We start from the raw sequence: 13,160 nt of genomic DNA, 5'->3' as shown, positions 1-13,160 counted from the left end.
CAGCTGTGTCAATGTATATATAACTTAATTGGTTAGTGCTGGTTATGACATTTACTGGTCTGGCACATTTTAAATTTTGTAAAAGCTGACAGTCGGTTTATACATATCTTTATACTGAAAGATACATGAGACAATTGTAGATTATGCTAGCTTTAGTGTACCTATAATCTTAATTTTATTAATGACAGGAGGCGAGTATTTGCTTAAGTCTCTCTTTACTAGAACTCCACAGCAGCACAGAAAACAACCAATCAGAAAAAAGTTAGGTACTATAAAACTCCCCTCCCCATGCATCATTTCCTCTTTCAAGCTGCGACAAAACAGAATAAAAGGCAGAGAACATCATGGGGAAGAAACGAAGTCCTAGATACGATGAATATAACGATGTCCACCATCCAAGTGTAATCGTCAAACTAGATAGTGTAGATGGACTGTAAACTGAAACGAGAGAAAAACAGAATCGAACAGGTTGATTATCCAATGAAATGTACTCTGAATAAACATGTAGGTACCCAACGTAGCAACCAAATTAACCTAATATGTAAATATCCCAACCCTACTTATGGAAAAAAACACAGACATAAGGAACAAGTGACAGGTAGCAGAGACAACAAACAGAGTTGCATACTTACCTGATAATCTAAACTATAACCTTAAACAAGGGAGGGACAAGAATGGGTGGGAAATACTCGCCTCCTGTCATTAATAAAATTAAGATTATAGGTACACTAAAGCTAGCATAATCTACAATTTTATAACATGACAGGAGACTTCGTATTTGCTGTTTCAACGCTCAGTTCACCAATCCAACGCTGTTTGTGTCGCTGGTAATTATTCCAGGAAATATCAGAGTAATCCTAATTGGACATTCCAAATATGATAAATGACAGCCGACGGGTCAAAGAAGATGCCAACCGACGAAGTATCTCAGATACGGAAAAAAGCACCATCCGCCGGTAAATCCATTGTACGTGGTGTAGCAACCTGTTTTCTAGAAGTCGGTCCATGAGCTGGTAAGCTGACCTATTAGCCACATTCCTGTAGTTGTATAACTTCGAAATCCGATCTAGGACTTAGGGTCGCGAGCAGAAAACTGACACCAAGTCTCAACTCATGACCCGTAAGGCGGCTCCTCCGATCGTGCCAGGGCCATTCGGCGATGCGGCCTTGCAGGGAGATCTCCAATCTCAAGGATTGCACCGAAGACCACCACCAAAATCGCAAAAGTAATCGAGGAGGATCTTTCGTACCTTCCTGTCCTACCCGGTGGGGTGTCTCATCCGAGCATAAATTCATAATGCAGGCGATAGTGTGGCCAAACCAGCCGCATACTAAGTGATTCCAATATTCCAAACGGACTGTGTAAACTTCGGACGCCGTAGAGAAAAGGCTCCAAAGGACGTCCATTCAGGGTTCCGAACTGAACTTGAGTGGAGGAACGGTGGTCGACTATTCTGGGAATAGGGAATCCCAGAAATCTTCAAAGGAATGGGAAGTGCAAACAGGAACGCAGATTCCCATCCAGAAATACCCCCGTCCAAGAGTGAAAGATGTCTGTGTAGGAGTCGGGGTACACCAGGTACCACCATAAGGTCTCGTAGGTCTCCTCGACGATAGTTGAAAAGTAGGGTAGCGCGAATCCAACAAAAACGGCTCCCGTGAGGAATAACTAGAGTATAGACGGAGGGTCCTCCATCTCCGAACCCTGATCACCAGGTATGCGTTTCGAGGAGACGGGGCAGTCCTGCCATCTTATCCCAAGATCTGATGACCGGGGAGGTCAAGACAAACCGGGTTTCCCGGTCTTACCATGTGAACCATACGTACGGTTTTTACCTTCAGAGCGGGTAATAGGCCCTCCTTAATCCTGTTACCCGAGCAAGGCAGAGCCCGTTTGCTCCATGTAGGTCCCCGTATCTCCTGCCACCTAAATATGGGAGAAACTGTCTGAGCAGTTGTTCACAATGGTCTGGATATCCAAAAACAGAAAGCAATCCTCTGCTTTTTATGGTGCCGAATATACCCAAACCTGCACTCACATAATACCCGAGTTCCATCCGATAGCCGAACCATCTCCAGGAATGTGTATAAATAAGTGGGAGTCACCCCTCGTTATACCTCTGTGAGAATATCCCTCCATTGCAGGAGATAGACTAGAGGAATCCAGTCTAAATATGGATATCTTGCATGACCAGGCAGTCCTCTATATCGGAATCAGTAGCACGGACGTCAGATCTACTTGAATGCAGGAGGGACGCCCCTCCATGTAGTCATCGATGTCTTGCACAGGTACAAGCCTGTGTGATGAACAAATGGATGGCACCGTAGAGCGTCGAGTGTATGAGAGAGCCGCGCTCTCTACTAATGTGGTCAAATAACGTGCTAACGTCCGGCTGATAGTCTGAGCGGGCCGCACCCGTAAATAACCAAACAGTAGAGTCTGCATCCGTGACCGTTCCTCTCTATGAGAATGTTTCCTCCAAACATGACCCCTGTATCCAGCTCAGTCTCTGGCTGAGGTTGAGGGAGGGGTGCACCCTCTAATAACAAATCAGTGTCCGGTTCCGTATCTGAGAGGGGTTCGCTCTCTGCTCCAGAAGATAAAATGTTCTCGGATCGAAGTGATGGAGGGCCGCACCCTCCTGTGATCCAAGCTAGAGTCCCTAGAGACTCAGGGTGACCAACTATAGGGTACACCAAATACGAGTATCAGCATAAGGCTGAGGGTAATCTACGGGAAAACGATGGAAAAACTATCAACTGACCGTCCGGATCCCGTGCGCGCGCGCGGTTCCAGGCGGACCGTTGGTAGTCTGAGGAAAGTTGGAGACGTTCTCCGCAATCCACGAGCACCTGGGAGGTCGGAGGAGGTCAAGTCAGGCCTCTCGACGACCCGAGCGAAAGGAAAAGGAAGTCACGAAAACGAAAAAGACAACAATAACGTAGATACGAGTAAAAACGCAAATTCTATCTCAGCTAGAAGGCAAATAGCAGGCCGGAAGGCAAGACAAGTAAGCCCCACTGAACAGGGCCAGGAGCTAACCTTACGCAGGAATAACTACCGATAGCTATATGGATACTGGGAGGCAGAAATGGAGTTAGTTGATAAAGACAAGGAAAACACCGCGTTCTCCTGTAGGTGACTGAGTACCGGTCCTTGCCTGTGCAAAGTTCTCCTTGGAGATGTGCCATCGCCGGACTGGCGCAAACCGCGGATGTGTGTCCGGGGTCTTCGTAAGAAAACTTGCCCTTCAGGTCTGAGGTTCAGGGCCTTCACCCTACCTACCATATCCAGATGGCCGTATATTGGTGTCCTCTTGGATAGTATGGCAATGGTGCTTGTCCGGACACCTGCCTATTTCCATGTCACTGGTGGGCACTGGCTTCTCCTCAGTGATATTCCCCCAGGCCCGCGGCCAAAAGGGGTTCGGCACCAATAGAGCAGGCCCAGCAGGCCAAACTAATGGACACAGGATAGTTGGCCAAGCAAATAGGCACCGACATAGTAGGCCATACAAATAGGCACCGACATAGGAGGCCAATAAATGGGGCACAGACATAGCAGGCCGTGCTTATGGGCACAGACATAGCAGGCCGTGCTTATGGGCACAGACATAGCAGGCCGTGCTTATGGGCACAGACATAGCAGGCCGTGCTTATGGGCACAGACATAGCAGGCCGTGCTTATGGGCACAGACATAGCAGGCCGTGCTTATGGGCACAGACATAGCAGGCCGTGCTTATGGGCACAGACATAGCAGGCCGTTCTTATGGGCACAGACACAGCAGGCCGTTCTTATGGGCACAGACACAGCAGGCCGTTCTTATGGGCACAGACACAGCAGGCCGTTCTTATGGGCACAGACACAGCAGGCCGTTCTTATGGGCACAGACACAGCAGGCCGTTCTTATGGGCACAGACAATAGCAGGCCGTTCTTATGGGCACAGACAATAGCAGGCCGTTCTTATGGGCACAGACATAGCAGGCCGTTCTTATGGGCACAAACATAGCAGGCCGTTCTTATGGGCACAGACATAGCAGGCCGTTCTTATGGGCACAGACATAGCAGGCCGTTCTCATGGGCACAGACATAGCAGGCCATTCTTGTGGGCACAGACATAGCAGGCCGTTCTTGTGGGCACAGACATAGCAGGCCGTTCTTGTGGGCACAGACATAGCAGGCCGTTCTTATGGGCACAGACATAGCAGGCCGTTCTTAAGGGCACAGACATAGCAGGCCGTTAATATGGGCACAGACATAGCAGGCCAATCAATGGGTTGTGTATTACCATTATATTATTATTAACATGTATTTATATAGCGCCTTCCAATTCCGTAGCGCTTTACAATGGGTATTGAATGAGTAACGGGGACCTCTGGGTTCGGATAGAGGTCCCAAAATTTGTAGATCCTCAGGGCCTCTTGTGACATAGGACCCTTAGACACCAACCCTTTAGACAGCGTAATGCCGTGTGAGTAACCCGAACCAGGACTGGCAGTCCTTAAATGCCCAGCAGGCAAACAGTGGTATTCCAGCTGTAGTGGGCAAAGCGGAAGTTGTCCTAGTGACCATCATGTCCATGAACGTAAGATACACTGGGCGATACTCTCCGTAAACCGTGAATCGGTATGCCATGCACACACAGATCGTTAGAAATGTCTTAGCATATTACCATCACCATACCACCTTAATGATATTGCAACCATGGGCACTTCCAGGAGTAGGGCTAAACAATAGCCAACTTCAATGACTCTCCCCAAGAACCTGATAAAATTGTAAGGTATCAGCGTAGACTGGTCTCCCATACCAGTTAGAGTCAGAGCCAGGTCTGTAGCTCATATATACGCCATAGACAGAGAATACATATCAGAGTAGTCCCTCCTGAGACCTCGTAGCTGGGCTAGAAAAAAAATATACACTGAGAAGGATATGAATCCAAGAGCTAACTGGCACTGTATACACCCTGTACAGAGCCTGTATAACTGTGTTCATATACACCTGCAACTCGGAGAAAAACTGTGATATACCCAGACAGAGAACGCACACTAGACAGCGATACGCACTGACCGCAGAAACTCTCCGCGATCTGAGATATACACTGACGGCAAACCCACATGTCAGTAGTAAAACTCACAGCAGTCTGTGATACAGGTAGTCAGGAAAGCTAAAACTCGGAGTACACAGTCAGTACAACTAAATCTGTGATCTACACTGTCAGAAAGCACACAGCAAACTGTAAAACTAAATCTGTGATATACCCTGACAGCAAAAATTTTATAGCAATCTCAAGAATGTAAAGCCAACTAAAAAAATCACTGCAGTCTAGATGTAAACTGTCATCGAAAGATAAAGGGTGACCTAAATATGTATGATCACACAAAGCATAAAAAAGTGGGTTATGAGAAAATAAGGACAGAATTACAAGTAACAAAATAGAATATTAACGGAAGCGTTTTTACATTTAAATATTTCTGTAAAGAAAGTCACACATCTACAGCCTTTCAGGCATCATATTACTCCTTATATGAAACACCCTGGGCATAATGCGCCAGGTCTAAGCATGTTGATGTTCATCATGTCTCTGTGTTGAGATATTAGGCATAAATGAAAAAAGCGAAGGCAAACCTGCAATAAATCCGTCGGGGAATCCCAGTAGGGCGGCAAAAAGCAGAGCTCCGATCCGTGGACGGAGGAGGGGCCGTTTTCGAGTAGGGGCACCCTCCTCCACCCGTTCGGCTGCCCGCAGCTCAGAGAAGGAGCTGAGTGTGGCGGCGGCCACGTGGAGAGCGGGGTGGCGGCGGCCACGTGGAGAGCGGGGCGGCCGCGTGGGAGGGTGGCTCGGTCGCCGGGTACTCGCTTCCGACCGCGAGTACCTCGGTTGCCAGTAAAACACAAAGAGGTTCGGGGAAATCAGGAGACAGCCAGAGGCTAGTCTCCTGAAACCCCTATGCCGTGCATGCAGCCCGCGGAAGAATGGCGGGGCATGCAGAGAGGGGAGGGGGGAAGGCATGGCTGAAAAGGAATCCCCAAGAACTCCCCTAAAACTACCACATGAGGAAAGGAATCCCCAAGAAGACAGGGGAGGCAAAATAAGAAGTAAACATCTATCTATGATACTAAATAAAAAGTACAGATAACAAATAAGTACAAAAATATAACATAATATACAATATATAAAAGTAGAAAAATATATGATACTAAATAAAAGGTACAGACAACAAATAGGTAAATATACTAAGATACCAGAAATTAATCCTAACAAATCAAAATAAAACCCAAAGCCACCCACATAAGCAGGAGGCAGTGGTACTCTGACCTGTACTGATGCGGAGCAGCAAAGAAAGAGGAAATGATGCATGGGGAGGGGAGTTTTATAGTACCTAACTTTTTTCTGATTGGTTGTTTTCTGTGCTGCTGTGGAGTTCTAGTAAAGAGAGACTTAAGCAAATACGAAGCCTCCTGTCATGTTATAAAATTATAAACAATTAATATTTAACAATGCAAGGTTAACTATGTTTGTGTAGCTAGTACCATTAGTTAAGTTACATGCATCATTTGGGTAGAGTAAGATGGCGAGATATTCAACGCTTAACAGTGCTCGGTTAGCTATGCAAATATAGTTGTAGTGTGGTAGTATGAATTGTAGTGTATCATAAGCTAGTATGCAGTAAAAATTAATTAACTAAAAGGTTGAGACAGGTTGTAGGTTTATGTTACATTGATTTGCCCATCTTGCGAAAGGCATTGCGAGCTGAAAAAGAAGCAGAACATTCTCATAAAAGGAATTTCTAGTCATCCTATCATGTGGACAGGAGCATCGGCTAGCATGCTAGGATGACTGAACTGGCATATAAGCTTTACGGCTGCGGTAAGCAAGGTGGTAAAGTCAAAGAAGTGTCCGAAGACAGATTCAAGCCAGGAGACTGCTGCAGTTCCGGCATTTTAGGTAGGTGATCCCAGCCGAGGCGTACATGTTGCGGTGTCGGCAGGGGTTAGCTTATGGAGTGTGAGGTATTGCAAACCTGTTGGTAGGCATGTAGTGCCCAAAAGCGGTATAACTTGTCAAAATCTAAATAAACAGTGAACACAAACTTAAGGTATTTATGAGAAGTCGTTGTCAGTCCCGGTCAGATAGTCTCTCGGGGCTTCATGTAGTCGCTGTAGTGTATGGTTCCTCTGCCTGTCGTCCTGGTGTAAATGGGGTGATGTTGCTCGGGTCCCAGATATGCGTGGGTCTGGTATCGGGTTGCGGTTTTAGTAAAAGGTCTTGTGGTAGTCCCTTAGTAGTGTGCCCGCATCTCGTATATCTTGGAGTTGGTGTGTGGTCTCTCCGTGTGTGACTTTGAGCATACAGGGCAGGCGCCAGCGGTATCCTATGCTGCGCTGTTGGAGTAGTGAGGTAAGGGGCCTGAGTGACCTTCGCCAGGCCATTGTACTGCTGGACAGGTTGCTGTAAAATTTTAATGCCATATTTTCAAACTGGTAGTTTGGCTTGCCCCTGATTGCCTTCAGGAAAGCCATCCTGTCTGCTCCGTGCCTGAATTGGATGATCAGGTCACTTGATGCCATTGGTGGGGCTTTAGCCGGTTTGGGGATGCGGAAAACCGTCCAGGGGTGTTGCTTTAGCCTGCTTGGTTGGTAGCAAGTCTCCCATCATTCTTCTCATTAAGTGCGGCAGCTCCGCTTCGGGGACCGCGTCGGGTACCCCCCTGATTTTCAAGTTGTTCTGCCGGTTGAGGTCTTCCTGGGTCGCGAAGCGGCGTTCATGGGCCTGATTTTGCTGTTGTAGGTCTTGCACCACTCTCTCCAGCACCTGTATCTGCTGGGAGTCCTGGTTAGAGGTAGTTTCCAGTGTGTTGATTCGGCCTGTTAGTCCCTGCAGCCCTCCACGTATCGTGGCAATGTCGGCTTGCAGGGTGGTCTGTAATTCCGCAAGGAGTTTCTTTAAGGCCAAGATTGTGACCGGGGATGAGTCCTGTTTTGTCTGTTGTGTAGGCTGGGGTTTCGCCGGTGCGATTGAAAATGCCTCTTCCTCCTCTGAGGCCGGGTCGTCCGAGAAATCGGAACAGCCGCCCAACAGCGCGGCCATCTTGGGCACGCTCGCGCCATGTGCCTGGCGTCACATTTCGCCGATGTTCATTCCCATGGTAGGTCGGTCCTGTTTGGACTTTTTTGTTTTGTGTCCCATGGCGGTAAGGTGTGCGGGTTCGGTATCTGGGATCTCAGTATAGCAGGTAATCGCCCTTAAAAGTACGTTTTTGTCCGCTTTCAGTTCGGAGCCGCAGTGTCCGAAATAACAGGTTTTTAAGTGAGGAAAGATCAAACTACATATTAATGAAGGAACATCCTAGGGTCGCCGGGAAATGAAAGACAAAAGAGTAGGCTTCTATTGCAGGAGTAGGAACAAAGGCAACTTTAGTTTTGAGATACACAATATAAATTATTATTAAAACTGAAGAGCAGGTATGATCTAATGATTACATGCAAATATGAACATCTCACTGTAAGAGATTTAAGCAAATGTTGACCATTCATTTCCTGGATGAAGTGGCAGGGCCTGAAGAAAGAAGATTATGGCACCAATAGGGGTAGCATCAGGTAAGTGTAACGTGCTTTTGGTGTACTCTGGAGATAATGCATCCAAAGCAGGGATGTCACCATGATTGAGACTGAACTATTAGCATTACCACATAACACTGAAAATATAATGTGCACATGATATTCACTAATGTGTGAATTTGTTGACAATGCAACATATATTTCAAATTTTAGACCAGAATAGCCAAATATTTAGCTATGTGTTTCACAATTGTGGCTTTAAATTCAAGTTGGGGTTAAACCATTTTCGAACGGTTTAATTCCAAATTGAGCCTCAAGCACCGATCTCAACTCCCCCCAGGTAGCATCCGGCTTCTGAAATTTCAGACTCAGGAAGTGCGGCGTGCTGCCAGGCATGGGCGCTACTGATTGGCTGAGAGTGTCAACCAACTCTGTCTCAACCAATCAGTGACTCCTAATTCATAAAACAGGTATGGAAAGAAACGTACTGGTTCCAAGCCAGGGGGCCTCCTGGCAACATAACTTAATTTAGATGAAGTTGATAAGGTGTGTAAATTGTCCCTTTAAAGAACACCATGTACTAATACAACTTTTGCATAATTAAGTGGTTTTGTTGTACAGATTAGGCCTCTGTTAATTTCGCTGTCATTTAGGAGATTAGTCACTTTGTTGTTTATGTAGCCCTATCCTCATCTCTCCTGGCTGTGACTCACACCTACACACTTCCTGAAAAAAAGTCTTATGTTTTTTAGCTTACATTATAATACAGTGTGTTTAATTTTAACTTTTGTATACACTGCAACAGCCTCCTGTGTGCACTTAAATAAAGAGGCTCCGTTACGTCAAAATGCCCTTTTCTTAAATCCTTAATAAATTCTTATTTCCTTCCGGTATTTGCAGGCCTTAAAGCAAACTCCTCCTCCTTCTCCTCATAAAACAAATTATTCCCATTATACTTACCTGCCAGTCACATCCCTTGGGATAAATTCTCGCAATCCTCACCACGAGACCAATGCTAACAATTATGGAGTGGACATGTGTGAGATTGGATGTCCACTATAGAGAAAGGGCAAATGAAGGCATAGACAATGAGTCACTGCCAGGCTACGGAATACATTCATTTCACCTAGTCATAGAAAAAAAAAAAAGGCTAAGCACATGACAGAACTGCTTTAAACCATTCTATATTTTTGTGTAGGCAGTGCCAATCACAGCTAAGGTGTGTGGCTAGAGCTGCATGAACAAAACCAAAAGTGATTTTACTCCTAAATAGCATAGAATTGAACAGTGAGACTGCAGGGGCATGATCTATATGGCAAAACTACTTTACCAAGTTGTTTTAGTGCTTTCGAGTGTCCCATACAGCAAGTCAAATCCTGTGAACAACAGGAAGTTACAAATTTAACATAACTCAAAAGAGAAAAACGTGCATTAATCAGCAAAGAAAATTCAACGTAGTCATCAATGCTTCAGTCCACATACCTTTAACTTTATAAATACATTATTTTTGCACTAAAATGTTAAAACTAACAAAACAATTTATGATGCATTAATAAAAGTCATGTGAGTGCTCCTGTTTGCAAACTGAAGTATTGCACAGGATTACTCTGGCTACATTAGCAGAATATTAATTTAGGACATACATTTTCTGGTTCAACACCAATATCTTCACAAAACTTCTCCATTCCTTCAGGGCCTACAATGTCATCTGTCCCTGCCAAAGAAACACAGTAGTTATCTTACAGCAAAGGAAAATTGCTGAAGCATTACAGAAGAAATAAGAAGTAGACACAAATTAAATGTATTGTTTATTTGTTAAAATCTTCAGGTGCTGTTGTAATCAGGAAGTGACCAAATCATCATCCATTTTTTCAGGAGTGCAGTGCATACCATATAACGGTATATATCCCTTAAACACAGCTTTAAGGGATATGAAGTTTAACACTCACAAGTGGATTCTTACATGAAAATAAAATTAAACTACACAGCAACTTTATAGATGTAGCACTACAGGTTGTATTAGGTTACCAAGTGCTTTCATACATTTTTTTCACTCCGGAATGGAAACTATTCCTGCATATGAAAGGCTATGAGAGAGCCCGTCCAAATCAATACAAAGTTGTCAACCAATAAAGCCGCTCATTGCCAAAAAGGTCTGTTACATTATTTTGAGTCTACTGTCCTTCACACAGCCACGTGCCTGCACTCTCCTTATAAATATTAACATTAGCAATTAATCACCATTTCCTTGTAGACATGTATGGGAATGTATAATGGCATATGCACAAGACTACATTTGGTGTAATGGGTAAAAATATAAAAGCATGTGCAGTGTATCACACATAGATCACTGTAGACTCGGAAATTAGCAACAGAAAGTGGTGTTTGGTTCTTCTATTCTTATGATGTTACTAGAAATGAATTCCCAATTCTTTACCAGCAGTATGGTTATAATTATTATTATTTATATAGGGCCATCAGATTCCATTGCGCTGGTTCAAGTCTATCAAGGAAGAATTTCGCTTCACAGTATCAAAGAGAAAATAATCCTCACATTACGTAATTTGATGGATTTTGGGATATCAAATCAACCATGTTTGAGTCAGAAGGTAAGCTGGCTCCATGGCATTGGAGGAGCAACATTTCAGACTGTGGTCTGCCACACAGATATGTAACTCCACCATGCCCCAAGTAACTTTGTCAGCCACACCATAAAAAGTGAAAATATTACATAAACTGTATTTTTAGGTATAGGAGTGTATGCACCAGAATACGAGATGCATCCATATATTTTAAATAGACATTCAGAAAAACGAAAAAACAAAAACAAAAAAACAACCAGTACCATAATTACAGTAAACTTTAGCAGTGTGTGTTTGTAAGGGATGAAGTGTGTGTTTGTAAGGGATGAAGTGTGTGTAAGGGATGCAGTGTGTGTATGTTAATAAGAAGTATATGTTTAGTGAATGCAGTGTGTATGTGTGTTTGTGTAAGGGAGGACGTGTGTGTATAATGAATGCAGTGTGTGTGAATTTGTGGGGTGAGTAGGGGCTGTGCTGTGTGGGTGGTTGAGAGGGGAGCAGTTTTATATTTTATTATTTTAAAATGTATTTGTTTCATTAAAAGGTTATTTCTTCCTCCCTCTCTGCCTCTTACCTTTGGCCAGGGATAGGGAACAAGACGATGCTTGGTGGCCTGGTCTTGAGTGACTTTAGCCTGCACCTCCATGGTGTGCAGACCAAGTACACTCTTCTTGCGAACCCCGGTACTATGTGTTATCTAAGCATTGCAGGGGTAATCTGCAGCAATAATCTGAATGGCTGGAGCTTGGGGGGAATACTTTCAGCCTGCACCCGGCTGAGGTGCAGACAGAGTCTTCCAGGATCCCCTCCTCAACAGAAGCCTGAGATAGGTGGATAGGATAAATGATATAGAAATATTTGCTAGATGTATACATGTGGAATATAAAACACAGGCAGTTATTTAATCCATATTTTTGGGGTTAAAAAAAAAAAAAAAAAACTGCATCCTACATTTCCCATAAATATGGTATTTTGCCTAAAATTTTAAGCTCGTTCACAACCCTTAAATAAGCAATTACTATAAGCACTTCTTGATCTTCTTCAAACTAAATATATACTATTAAAGGTGCCGGCTGAACATACAGACAGAATTAGCATGATCTACAGAGTGTCTTCACTGGGACTTATTTTGCCAAGAGCAACTGTGCATGTGCAGGTACTTCTACCGGATAAATAAACACCGCGTATGCTCAATGATGGAAGATGAACTCTAGGAAGATGTCCATTCCATTTGTCATATTGTGTTGCCATGCACATACAGAAAGTCACATACCTGCATATTCATAGAACCATTCTAAGCATCGCTTGCTTGAAAAAGCTTCATCCTCTGCTTTTATTCTGGAAGAGTCGTATTTCTTATACATTCTTAAATTAACACACAAACATGCATTACATTCAAAAACAGGTTGTCTATCATCAATAAATGAAACAGCCATAATATATTAATGTTTTAATAAGCTGAGCACACGTGCAGTGAACATTACATAAAAATAAAAGTGGCAACAATAAACACCACAATAATAATAAAGAAATAAAATCCAATAAACCATTAAAGAAATCTCAAATAAATAAAACTTAACAACATAAGAACCAATGCTGCACTTATACATTTAAAATGGTCTTTAAGGACCAGTGACATACCATAGTGTAATCGCAGAACTGGAATTTGCCCTTCAGTCACTGCTTAAAAACTAATTAACTGCTATGGGACTGGAGCAATATGTTCAGCCCCCTCCCCAGCATTTCTTTGCACGTGTTTGCTTTCAAATCTATAGGCAGGAAAAAACTGAGGTGTGCCAACACTGAATGTGCATTTCAAGACTCCCACTTACTCACGGATACTGAGAGAGCAAAGGAGCCTTGGCAATGAAAGAGGAGTAACAAAGACTTGGGTAATTACGGACATAAAAAATATTAAATATTTTGAGAAACTTATTTTTTTCTTTATCCTAATATTTGTGAACAAATTATAGGCAAAACTACACACTAGCTTTTTAATCATACTAAACAACAATA

General features: G+C 43.7%; 1 protein-coding gene across 3 annotated transcripts in view; it reads right to left on the bottom strand.

Moving 5' to 3' along the window:
• DCUN1D4 (defective in cullin neddylation 1 domain containing 4) overlaps positions 1–13,160 on the bottom strand; it is a 57,348-nt gene that overhangs the window by 10,174 nt on the left and 34,014 nt on the right. For 2 of the 3 annotated variants that reach the window (XM_063457997.1, XM_063457999.1), the window contains 2 exons: positions 12,418–12,509; positions 10,206–10,276 (listed from right to left, as the gene is read on the bottom strand). In XM_063457997.1, the coding sequence (XP_063314067.1) occupies positions 10,206–10,276; positions 12,418–12,509 (163 nt within the window). The remainder of the gene's footprint in view (positions 1–10,205; positions 10,277–12,417; positions 12,510–13,160) is intronic. The other variant, XM_063457998.1, reaches the window with a different exon arrangement.

Source organism: Pelobates fuscus, chromosome 6 (assembly GCF_036172605.1).
Source record: "Pelobates fuscus isolate aPelFus1 chromosome 6, aPelFus1.pri, whole genome shotgun sequence".
Lineage (NCBI taxonomy): Eukaryota > Metazoa > Chordata > Amphibia > Anura > Pelobatidae > Pelobates > Pelobates fuscus.
Note: the sequence above shows the minus strand (reverse complement) of the source record. Positions and strands in the feature narration are given on the sequence as shown.